The sequence below is a fragment of the Dasypus novemcinctus genome, chromosome 15 (assembly GCF_030445035.2).
Source record: "Dasypus novemcinctus isolate mDasNov1 chromosome 15, mDasNov1.1.hap2, whole genome shotgun sequence".
Lineage (NCBI taxonomy): Eukaryota > Metazoa > Chordata > Mammalia > Cingulata > Dasypodidae > Dasypus > Dasypus novemcinctus.
This window is the reverse complement of record NC_080687.1, coordinates 66677228-66690515: the sequence shown is the minus strand read 5'-3', so window position 1 is coordinate 66690515 and position 13288 is coordinate 66677228. Positions and strand designations below refer to the sequence as shown.

The 13288-nt window shown below is 33.3% G+C and overlaps 1 protein-coding gene across 2 annotated transcripts in view; it reads right to left on the bottom strand.

Annotated features, from left to right (window-relative positions):
• DACH1 (dachshund family transcription factor 1) overlaps nucleotides 1-13288 on the bottom strand; it is a 422811-nt gene that overhangs the window by 36452 nt on the left and 373071 nt on the right. For both annotated transcript variants that reach the window (XM_004468151.5, XM_058276592.2), the window contains 3 exons: nucleotides 11313-11460; nucleotides 7562-7705; nucleotides 6988-7056 (listed from right to left, as the gene is read on the bottom strand). In XM_004468151.5, coding sequence (XP_004468208.2) covers nucleotides 6988-7056; nucleotides 7562-7705; nucleotides 11313-11460 — 361 coding nt within the window. The remainder of the gene's footprint in view (nucleotides 1-6987; nucleotides 7057-7561; nucleotides 7706-11312; nucleotides 11461-13288) is intronic.

Sequence of the window (13288 nt, the reverse complement as noted above, 5' to 3'; positions counted from 1 at the left end):
AATATTTATTTTTAAGATTAGGAAAAAGTTTGAGGTAATACCAATGGTGATTATGTATTTCTAAATGAATAAACAATAGTCGATATGCAGTGCAGGTAGCCCACAAACCAGTTTTCAGTCTTTTATTCTTCTTAGGAAATTCCCCCCTCACACTTATAAGCGAAATGAAGAATTTTTAAATACGGAAAACTTGATTCAGATAACTTTAAAATATATATACTTTTAAGTACCTACAAACACTTTGCTATAGGACTAACACAGCATTCTGTCATCAAGGCCAATTTTCCAAAACAAGAAAGTTAAATTATACATTAGCGTAATAATGGCTTCAGTATTTACCAGTTGCCAGGCACTGTAGCAAATTTAACTCATAATAATAAAATTTAATATTAACAGCTAAAATTTAACTGTGTGCATACTGTTGGCCAGTATGTGCTAAGTGCTTTACATGGATTAGTTTATTTATTCTTCTAAAAAAAAGAATGGAGCAGAGATTGGCGTCTAGACCTGACTGACTGAGCAGCTCTTAGCTGTCAGGTACTTGTAGATGCACCTAAAGAACCCCACACCCACAATATCAAGTCTTATTATTATTCTTTTTTAGTATTACAAATGAAGTACTCAAAAACAATTATGTGACAATCAAGTTTGAGACTTTCATAAAGATCTTAAAAGTGAATTAACTAAGGGTTAAGTTAGGATCATTACAGTGTAAAAATCCTTGGAATACCACTTAGCAACTTGTATTCAAACACATACTTCAAAAGAAACACAAAAGAGGCTCTCCAAGTATCATAGATGACATCAGATGGGGTTTGTATCAGAGTTTAAGCTCATCATAAATTCATTTTGTGCTAAGTTGTAGGGATACATATAAGTTTTTTAAAAATCTGAATATGACTAATTGTCATGTTATTTTCTTCACTTAGAAAGTGGTTGTTCCCAGGTGTGTCTGGGAAGTCTGTATAAAAAGCATATGCGTAATGGCTGATCAAAAGTAAAGAGCAGAAGAGGACTTTTAAATTTTCAACTGTATATTATTTTCCAGTGGTTCTCTCAGTAGATTGGTTTGAACTTTTGAGACCTTAACAGGATATGTGTTAATCCAAAATGAGTGATAGGACTTCATTGGTTATACTGTTACAGAGAAATAGAAGTCTAGGCAAAAAGCATGGTAGAAAGAATAAGGAGTTCAGGGGTCATAAATCTGGCTTCAAAGGCCAGCAGACCCTCTAACTAGTAGTGCAATTGTACGAAAGTTAATTAGCCTCTCTGAGCCTCATTTATCTCACCTTTAAATTAGAATATACAGGAAAGCCTCAATAACTATTAATCCCCAATCTATCTTACAATATTAATAAGTAAACACTTCCAGTTACTGTACAGTATCACTAAGTCTAAATAAATGAAAATGTATTACTAGAAATTTAATTGGGTGCTAGAATATTTGATTCACTTAAAAAGCTGATCAAAGACATAAATTCCATGAATAAGAATGACCTGCATTATGATTCTTTAGAGCTATGAATGACTAGACAAATACCAGTAAAAATCACTTATTTTAAAGGAGCAAGGAAAGCATAATTTAACAATCATGATCTAAAAGCAATCAGGAAGGAAATAAGTGGACATGAAAAGCAAAAGCAACCAGACTACATATTAATCTCAACTTTGATTAACTCAGGGTGTGCCCTTTCATAAGTCATCTCTCACTGAATCTCAGTTCCCTTGTAAAATAAAGAAATTTATTTATCTTTAAAATCCTTTTCCAATGCTCAGGCAGTAACATCATAGATGTGTGCTTGGTATTTCATCATTGTTCAATAAATATTTGTTAAGTAAATGAATACTTATTGTATTGAAAAAGTATTTGAAATAACTAAGAAAAAGAAGATATTTTTAAATTGGAAAAAAAGAGTTTTAATATGAAGGCAAGTCAAGTCTTCTATGTCTTTTTATTATAAGAATACTTGGTTTTCTGTGGTCTGAGATAAGTTAAAAAAGGAATAAAAAACTAAACAGTTTTGATTATGGGCATTGGATACAAACAAAAGAGATGTACTTTCAAGTGAAGACAAGATTCTTGCAAGAATAACCTGCAGATGTTTTAAGATATCACAGAAATTATGGTCCATATCCCCATTGGTTTGGTTTAAGAGGAACAACTTTTACTTAGACAGGAAGAGCAAACAGTTACTATTTTGGAAGTATACTTCTTGGAAATTTTATAGAAGGCATCCATGGAACAGGCATGATCCATGGTTTTCCATGTTATATTTTATGCCTATAATAATATATACAAGATTTACTCATTTGAAATTACAAGATAAACTCAGAAAAGATGAAGTTACTGTGTATTAAACCAAAGAAGAAAACAATATCTAGGAAATGTGACAATGGTATGTTAAATATAAATTTCAAATGGAAAACTGAATGCAAGTAAATATTCACAATCAAAATCTTAAGTCAAATATGCAAAATAGAAAGTAACATCAAAAATGAACACAGGAAGAATAAACACATACTTTTGATTCAGCTATCAAATAAGAAAATAAGTTTTCATAATTACAGAATTTGTAATTTGGACTTTCCTAGAGAGAATCAATGCCATCCTTTATTTCTTCACGTAAGTCTCTCCAACCAAAGTCTGAGAAATGTCAGAACAATGAGGATCTTTGTATTTATGAGCTCTAACCTAGCTTTTATGGTTGATTCAAGCATTCTGCCAGTCACGACAGGCACAGTAAGCAAACAAAATAGGCATGCTAGAGAGAAGACACTGAACAGGAAACTACAAAAGCAAAAACATGCTATTGTGGAGAAGTGCCAGATGAGGTACTAAGCTGGAAGAGGCAGGTCTAGAGCTGGGGGGGGGGCAGGGAGGTGTGCAGGATTTGCAGTTGGTGAAGCTTTCCTGGAGGCAGTAACATTAAAGTTGGACTTCACAGATTAGTAAGTAAAGGCAAAGATGAGGGAAGAGTGTCCCAAGAAGGTGGGCAAAGACAGGAGGCTTTGAAGAAACCAAACAAACGAACAAAGAATCCACTATGACAGAAGCAGGGAGAGGGGAAAAGCTGTCATTGCCTGCAGAAGGTGATGGAGGAGTCAGAGTTGTGACTGGGTGGGGGAGTGAGGAATGAGGGAGGGGGAACTCAAGTTTGACTCTTCCCTCCACACTTATCATATATTTACCTATATTTGGGAGGCTGTTGGATTTTTGAGGATACGATAAGGAAGTAAGGAACACTGAAGGAAGACAGGTTGGGGGAGGGAGGTGTATTCCATTTTCTGCACATGCACCTTGAGGTCCTGGAGACACAGACAAATAAAAAGTTGATATTATCACCTAGAACTCTTAAGAGATGTCTAAATGGACAGAGAGATATCTTTAAAAATTGCCAGAATATGTGAATAAACCATTTGAGGAAATGCAGTAGCTTAGGGAGGAAGAACAAGGAAATCCTTCAGGCTGTAGAGATTTGGCTAGACCGGGTGTGGGGGTTGGGAGTAGGTGCCTGGGGTTTGGAAGATATTTACTGACTAGCCCAAAAGAAGTGCTCAGTAAAGTACTTACATGAACTCTGTCTACTTAATTCAAAATATCTTAGCAAAGCTTTAAAGTAAATGAACTTTTCAATTTGCAACATAAATCATGATATCAAAGGGTAAGACCTGAGCATTGGAGAGTGAACTGCCATGCTATTTCCTGAAATAAGATTTTTTTCTATTTTTGAATGTTTTCTCTGTATTCATATCTCCAGTAAACTCATGAATTTTGGGTTATTTGTGAGAAAACTCAGCCCTGTAAATTTACCCCTGTGTAATATGAGATGAGATGATTTACATCAATTATCAGGAAAACTAAGTAATTTACTTAGGGGTTATTTCCTCCAGAATATTTTCTAAACTGCTGTCTAGTTTCCTCTTCCCAAGTTTTACAGAAATGGTAGCACTAAATGCCAATGAGACAATATTCAGTCTAACCCGAGGTGTTTGGGCACTTGTGCTGTATTTAAGTGCCCAAATGCAAGGTGATTAACTCTGAGGTCTACAGTGGTATTTATTTATTGCCAAAATGTTAAAAATAAATAAACCATAATGAGCACAAAAATGCTGATTTGCTTTGTCCTTTCCAATTGAGTTTATTTTGGAAAAGAGAATAATTTCAGCAATAGTTGGATGGCGAGCAAGAAAGAATGTAAAGAGAACCGTAACACCTGGGCATGCAGCGGCAGTGTGATAGAAAGGAAGGGAGCAAGAGGCTATGTTTGTGTCACTCTTGGCTGTTTATGAAGCAGCCTGCGCCCATGACTCCAAATGCAAGGTATAGACAATTTTACAAAAATAATAATGAAGTCTGATTCTTTCTTCGTTTCCTTTCCCATTCTTGTGCTTAGATTAAGAATTTAACCAAATACAATCTTTTGTCTTTGTTTTCTTCTATTCACAGTAAATTTTATTCTGTTTATTAGTTTCCAAATGAATTAATTTGCTGTAAGGAAAAAAAACTTCAAAGGGCTAAAAGAGCTAACTTATTTAGTATGTGGAGAGTAGCAAAAAATGATCTCTTTGCTCTGACATTTTAAAAATCTGGGAAGTTTTCAATTGCTGGTAAAATTTGCTTTTAAGCTACTAATATCCAAAAATAAAAATTCACCTACACTGGGTTTTTGTTTGTTTTTTACTAGATTTGAGAAAAGTGTCATATTTTTAAATTAAAATCATAAATATAACTAAAGTATTTATTGACAACCATGTATTTTTAACACTATAAAACAAGCTTTAAATCCAAATGTAAGTTTTCAAATAGAATACTTTGATTACTCACATTGGACTTTGACAGACTGAATGAGTAAATGAAATGAACAAAGATTTCACATTACAATTAAACCAAAGTAGTAAAGAATCCCGTAAGCATGTCTTTTTAGCTTTAGTTACGATGTGTAATTGTTGTGCAAAAGTTTTGATACCCTAATCATAAAGTGAGTTTGCTATATTACCCAACAGATAGCTTTCTGGATAGCAAAAGAAAAGCAATTTATGATTAAAATGTTCTTCAGAATAAGCAAACACAACAATAGAAATTGAAAACTGCCAATAAATCAACCTCATAGAGTGAGATTTTATACATATAGAAGTGTATATTTAAATACAGGTGGATTTTAGAAAAGTAAATAAAACCAGCTATAGCCTTTTTAATGACCAAAATATTATTGTCAGTGAAATTATGGAATACATATTATGTTAACTGTGCAAAAATGTTTAATCATTGACTAATCTCTTCTAACATTAACAGCAAATCTCCCATTTATATGCAGGAATATATTGTCTATAATTTTTCCTAGCTTCATATATTCCATCTTTTTTTGTCTTTAGACCTGGAACAAGTGAATTCTGGCTACTTTGAGGATTCTGTGAATACCAGATAATTTATATATCACATTAACCAGGAGGCTCTTGTGCTTAGAACACCTTGGATACTACTTAAGTTAGTTGACAATAGCCCCTGCACAAATATGTAAGGGCTGTTAATTTACATAAGCTTTATCAAGGCTTATTTTCTCTAGTAAAGATGATTGGCTTTGTTATTAGTAATTTGTTAATGTGTGTATACAATCTTTATAAGAGATATACTACAGAATTATTATGGTATGAAAGGTATAATACACATATGCATATGCATATATAATTATGCTGAAATCCCCAGAATAGTCTTAAAAAGATGAGGTCTTTTTCTTCTGCTACAATTGTACTAATCTTGCATATCCAAGGAGGTGTCTCATAATAACAAATAGTTCAAGTCGTGGGACTTAAAAAATCATTATATTTGCCTAAAATAAAAAAAATATAATGTCACTGCCTAGGAATGTTTCTTCACATTTCTGATTCTTACGTACTGCACATATGATACCTTACAAAAGCATATTCGATTTTCTTTTTTGCTAAGTCAAGAATGACACTTTGGGAGCTAATTAAGTAACAAAAATTACACCAAACAATATTTGAAAAATAATTGAGTTCTGGGGAAGTTCTGGTTGAGCTTCTGTGTACAAGGTCCCAGGTTCAATCCCTAGCCCCGGTACTTCCAACATAAAATAAATTAATAAATAAAATTAATTAATTAATTAATAAAACACCAGTGTGCTGAAAGACTTTTTTTTTAATTGAGTTCAAGAAGCAAAGTAAAAAACAATTGAAAGGAGTATGGCAGTTAATCATTTTAGGTTTTCCTTTGAAGAATGCATCTTCATTTTAAATAAAAAACAAATGCTCCTTTTATTGTTTAGTATTTGTATCATTAGGTTGCATTTATTGTCTAGAATAGATGTTGGACTTCAATACTACCTTTAGAATTTGTTCATTCCTAATAGTGTGGTCTCACCAAAATACATATTTAGCTCTTTTCAGTGTTTAAAACAACTCCCTTTAGTATTCTATATGTGATTTTGCTCAGCGATTTGTGTCATTAAAATGTATATAAAGGCACAAAGAACATTTGGAAAATTCCCACAGGGACTAAACAAGCTTATTTATTTATTGTTAATATTCAACTAGTCTATTTTGCTTATACCTTACAGTAACTGTCACAAAAATGAGTTACATATTTTTTAACTTTAAGAACTACCTATTTGGTTAAGCCAAGATTTTATTTATATAGGACAGAACTTACAAATTCTTCCTACATTAGATTAGGCTACAAGCATTCAATTATACACATTTACTGTGTCCAAGATTAAATCATACATTGTTTAAAATTAATTGTTCCTTTTTAATTGCATTGTATAAACAGAAATGGCCTGTTAATTTAAAGAAAATCTATCAGCACAAAATGAATTCACTCATATAAACAAGCAAGATGAACTTGACCTTGTTTGAACTTGTTTTGATGTGGCCCAGATGGTAGGCTACATGCTTGAATAGCAGGCTAAAGCTGAGGAAAAACTCATATAGCAAGATCTAGATTTATAGCCTTTTGCAAATTCTTACCTTGTATTGTCCTTTCAGCATCTGTTCTGCCACCACTGCGGTCAGCTTCTATCTCTGGGGTCAGAGAGTCTAAAAGCACAGAAAGGTAAGAGTGACACATATTTCACTGGATTTCTATTATCCTTTAGGAAAAAGAGCAACCTGTTACTTTGGTGCTCAGTTAAAATAAAATAATTCTCTGTCATCTTTTAAAGGTTGTGCAAAGACAATAACCCTAACAATTTTCAGATGATTTCAATAGATAAATGAGGAATGCAAAATTGTTCTTAAAATGTGAGGGGGTTGGGAAGTTCTCAAATTAATATTATTAATTTAATATAGCAACGCTCTATTTGGTTAAACAGAGAAGCAAGGCTAGCTTGCAGATACTGGGGTTAAGTAACAAAACAGTGCCACCACATATGAACAAAAGCATTTTCCCAGTACATGCAACTCTGCTGCCTACATACCTTCAACTGTAAGCACAGTTTAATGCATCACAGGACTAGAAATAGAGGAAACCACAGCTCTCAATTATCCTTTGAATATTAAAAATGAAAGTTAGTTAGCCATGTATAAATACACATTCTCTTACCATTTAAGACCCTGAGACTATCTGTTGAAGCTGCCTGTTTTAGTGTTTGCTCTGCTTGCTCACGCCGTTTTGTTTCAAATTCAAGAGCTTCCTGCAATTTTCTCTTTGCCTTCTTCTCCTTCTTTAGCCTCTTTTGAACTATGGCTAGAAAAAAGTATATGTACATTATGATTTTTAATGCTTGTAATGTTGCTAATTTAAAATGATCTATATGCTCTTTTTATTTTTTATCCTTCTGAACTGAGTCTCCCTACACAGAGCAAGTTCCTGAAAAACCCCAACTTTACCTGAAATAAATACCAAAACAAAGTCCAAGGAGGCCAATTTTTAAATTAGCCTTGAACTATTTCATTACAAGCATGCCTTTAGTTGTCATATGTAGAGATAAGTTTAATGGAAAACTAATTTTAGTAAATATTTATAATCACTGATAAAGGAAACCTGATTAAATGAATTTCGTGGCTGAATTCTCTGCCCTTGAAACAGAAGGCAGGTAAATACAAACCTTTGTAGGCATGCTTCCTATCTCTTTATGAGGTGCCAGTTTTGATCAGCAACTGAACCATTCTCCCTCAACTCATGCTTTTACAACAACAATATCACACCAGCTATGTTTTATTAATTCTTTCTTGAAATATTAGAAAACGCAAGAAGTACTATTATAAATGAAAAGCAAAGTAGTCTTAATGATGCTTAACATACATATGCAGAAAGGTTTTTTGTGAGGCTATTGCTATTTGATCAGAGATATTAACAATTTCTTCACTGCAAATTTATATGCACTAAAACATTTTTAAAAATTATCAAACTTTTCCTGCACAAGTATCTAGTAGAGTATAAAACTACACTGTGCTACTGCTAACAGTAATGTACTATTGGTATGGAAAAGTAGATTGTGATACAGAAAGTTGCTTATGATATATTTTTCTTCCACCTGACACTTTAAACATCAATAGTAAACCACAAAGATTCTTCACAGTATGTAGATTAACTGTACATTCAGTATGACAATTGCTTTAATTTTTCACAATATATATGGTAAATATTCTGCATATGGGAAGCATGCATGTATTTTTCTTTGAATTAATTATTTTGATGGCAATAGACATTGTGGAAACGAATGTGACAGAATCAGTATGAGAAAATCCTTCTAGTAGAGTTAGTTATAAGGAGAAATCAAAATCACTATTTGATTTCTTACTACAGATTAAAGAGCAATAACACTTTCACTTAATCCAATATTTAGCCAAAATATAAAATAAGGCAATAATGTTTCTACAGCTGAAAATTTTAGTTTGAATTCTAATTTCTAAATATCTTCTTCTATAATTATTAGTATGGTTAATTAGGGGAGCCGATAAGGCTCATGCAGTTGAGAGCCAGCTTCCCACATGGGAGGCCCCGGGTTTGGTTCGTGGTACCTCCTAAAAAAATAAAAACAAACAACAAGCAAAATAAGTAAAAAAAAAACTCAAGGGACAAGAAATGGTACAGTGGTTGAGCTCCAGCTTCCCACATACAAGGTCCTGGGTTCAATGCCTGGATCCTGGTACCTCAAAAAAAAAAAAAAGTACATATATACACGTGTGTGTGTGTACGTATATATTTAAGGAGGCAAACTATTAACTTGTTGAGTATATCGTTGCTGGTGTCACATATTAACACAAATATTTTTAATCAAGATTTATATTGGTTATAGTCTTACAAGGCAAATAACTTAAACTGATTTCAAATAAATGCTGTTCCCCTTTATTTAGTAGTAGTGTGAAAATCATATGCTTACTTAAAACTACTTGCCTTCTATTTCCCTTTACAGGGATGATTGTTTATAAATTAGTCTCCTTGGGAAAAAAACACAATAATTTCTGAATTATTTGTCTGAATTTTATATTCTATGGTACTTATTCCTCAATACCTAGTGCTTTGCTATTGACTACTCCCCCTTTCCTCCTTTGTGACTGAACCAAATGGGATGCTCTCTCTTCTGGGTAATACCACTGATTCTATAGCTATATCCTCACAGATGTTTATTATTAGCTGTTACTTTAAATTATTATTCACAATTACTTAAATATGGGAGGTTCATGGTGTGATCTGTGTTTTCCCTCCTGTGTTTAAAGCAATAAAACAGGGTGCAAATTTTCCTAAAGGTTTGAGCCAATAAAATTCTGAAGTTCTCTCAAGTAACCAAGGTTACTATAGGAATTCAAAGACCTACCTTAAAATCCTTTAAAAAAGACTTAACAGGGGATGAGAAAGAAATCAAGACATGGATATCTCATGGAAGATGTTTGCATTGATTGAACTCTTTGACCAAACTTCTTTATTCACTTTGATCACATCCCATCATCTTGTTTTGATTGCTTTAGTACCTTACTCTATGTGAAGTCATGTGATACAGTATTGTGCTGTACAATTGGAGAGACAGCTTTTCAGGTTGACCTCATCCCAGAAACCCACTATTATTATGTTTCCCATAACAATTAATTAAAGAGTGGTTTTAAAATGTCTGTGTCGGGAAGCAGACTTGGCTCAATGGATGGAGCATCCACTACCACATGGGAGGTCCATGGTTCAAACCCAGGACCTCCTTGACCCATGTGGAGCTGGCCCACATGCAGTGCCGTGCCACACAGGGGTGACCATGCATAGGGGAGCCCCATATGCAAGGAGTACGCTCTGTAAGGAGAGCCACCCAGTGCAAAAGAAAGTCCAGCCTGCCCAGGAGTGGCACCACACACAAACAGAGATGATGTAGCAAGATGATGCAACAAAAAGAGACACAGATTCCTGGGCTGCTGACAAGAATAGAAGCAGACACAGAACATACAGCAAATGGATACAGAGAGCAGACAACTGGGGGAAGGGGGGCAGGGGAGAAGGGGAGAGAAATAAATAAAAAATAAAAATCTTAAAAAAAAAAGTCCATGTCAAGTATAAAGAAGCAAAGTATGTGAAGCATTTATATCAGATAGTAAATTAGAGAGAAGGACCTCCCCTTCTAGAATATTTAGAAGAACCTAAAAACTGAGGTAAAGGGGAAGTTGATTCTAAAGAAAATGTTCTTCAATCTCATATGTAAAATAAACATACTTAAATATGAATGACTTTCAAAATTATCTGTAGTTGCACTTATATTAAAGGAGAGATTCATAGATTTATATTTATTCTTAATACTAATTCATATTGATTTTTACTCTGAACATGTATGTGTACTTGACCTTGTTGGATGAAATAAGACATTCATAAAGAGAATAATACAAATACTTAACTTTGGTCATTGTTCAGTTCTTCATTAATCTTCAGTTTCAGTTATTGAATATCTTACTGCATATGCACTGCTTTAATAATCAGTATTTTGTGTTTTAATTTATGACTTTAACTCAAGTTTTTTAGAAGTCAATTATGATTGAACATAAAATTATCCTTCATGGCTGCCATCTTATCAGAGCTCATTGCTATTTTAAAGAAATGAATTTGTTACAGACTACAAGCAATCAAGGTAATGATTAATGATATAATGGATACGTATCAATTCCTTGAGGCCAAGAACAGAAAAGAACCACATACTTTGGGAATAAGATGATAGTATAGAAATACAATAAGTCCAAGATTCAAATCCTGCTCTGGCCTATAGCTACATGTAAATTAACATAAAAGCTATTCATACAATCTCAAAGTAAATCATGAAACATAGCATTTTTCTGTTATTTTACTTAAATTATTAAATTTATTTGGAAGTTTGGAATACCTCTATTCTTTTGTTCCATGGCCAACTGCTTCTCAAGTGTTTCCCTTAGTTCTCTTTCCCTTAAAAAATCCATCTTCAGCTCTGTCTTTTCCAGTTGGACCTGTTTTTCTTGAGCTCTGGCATTATCAATGGCAACTTTCAAGAGCCCCTGTATAAAAAGGTATTCAGAACGGTAATATTTTGATGCAAAACATACTCCACTTATTTCTTAGAAGTTTTCAAAAAAGAAGAAACCACTTATCAGCTTCTTTAATTCATACCTTATGTTCACTAGAATAAATACTGTAAAGCACAAAACTTCTAAATCTAATGAAACTATAGTAGGAAGACAACTATTTATACCATGCACCCATGCTTCTTTTAATCCATCAGATCATCTAGATCCAAAGTTAAATGAAGGTAGTAAATAAGCTAGTCTGAAAAATACAGAATGAGAAGAAAATTGGGTTGAAAATCTTCCACATGTAATCACTGGGTATGGTTTATACACCTCTACATCATCTTGGAAGTACCCACCAATCTTCAGGAGCTCATTCTTTACCATTTCATACCAAAATTGCACTAGGCTAAGTGGTCTTCCTTTGGTTCTTCAACATACCAGATCATTCTGCACCACGAACTTGGCTCTTGCTGCTCCCCTCCTGGATGCTTTTCTTTTGGATCTTTGTATTGCTCACATCCTTGTTTCATTTTGTCTTTGCTCAAAGTCACCGTCCAAGACAATCTGATCTTACTATGCTATCTGGAATTACCCTGCACACCCATCTTGTTAATCCCTTCTTAAAATTCTTCATAGTATTGATCACTAGGTAATACCATCACATGTTCATTTCTTTATGCTTTAGGTTGTGTCTCCTCCACTAAAATGTAAGCTCCATGCAAGGAGGGGTATTTCCTCTTATTCAGCACTATGTCCCCGTCCCCAGAGAGTGTTTAGCATGTACTGAATTTTAAAAATTAATTAGAAATTATAATACTGCTTTACTTATATTGAAGTAAACAATATATTTAAAGGGTCCAAAATTTAGTTGCCTAACAGTGTCTTTTCCTTTAAAATATCATTGAAATGGTTGTAAGAAATAGACAACAACTTTTAGAAGACTATATGACATTATAATAATTCAATATTTATTCATACAATTCATTATGGGCATTTTTAGATAGATAATTTGAACTATTGTATTCTTTTAAAAAGAATTTCATAGTGCTTTTGGGATTTATATAAATAAGATATTAAAATCTTTTAAACATATAGAATACATTGTGTCTTTTTTCCCCCTTTGATGCTTTTAACCAAACTACCAGCAAAAATTAGAGCTAGAAATTCTACCTTCATCAATTCAGCAATACAAAGTACTATATAGAAGTAGAAAATACTTTGCCTTGGCTTGTGAATATCAGAGACAAAAATTTTCTATTGAAATATAAATGAGATGGATGTTGGCACCATTTCTTGATAATCTCTAAGATGTGCCTCTCTTGCAGTAGGCAACATGATCAGTTTGAATCAGAATTTCAACTCCAGTTTGAATTGACTTGAAAGCCCAGTAGAAATGTAGCATTACTTAGAATGGTCACAAGCCATTTTTAATCTTTCAAAAACACATAAATTATTTCATATTTATTATACCTGACGCTGTGAGTTTCCATGGTATAATTCTTGTGATATGAAACAAGCTGGAAAAGGATTTCTATGTGGCAGTATACCCCTACACACTCTTTCCTTGTTTAACAATAAAACATAGCTGCTAGGGAAAACTGCCATCATAACTCAATTCAGCAACATCCCTGTGTATGCTTCTTCTTCACCAGGAACAAACAATTAGTAACAAATGAAAGAGATCATTACATCAAGTGCCCTTTTAGATCACCCCAATTAAAACTTTAGTTTAGCTGTATTTTAATTCTAAGATACCAAATTCTAATTTTCTGCTCTGATTGCTCTTGTTGACTTATCTTTGAAAGATGTACTCTCT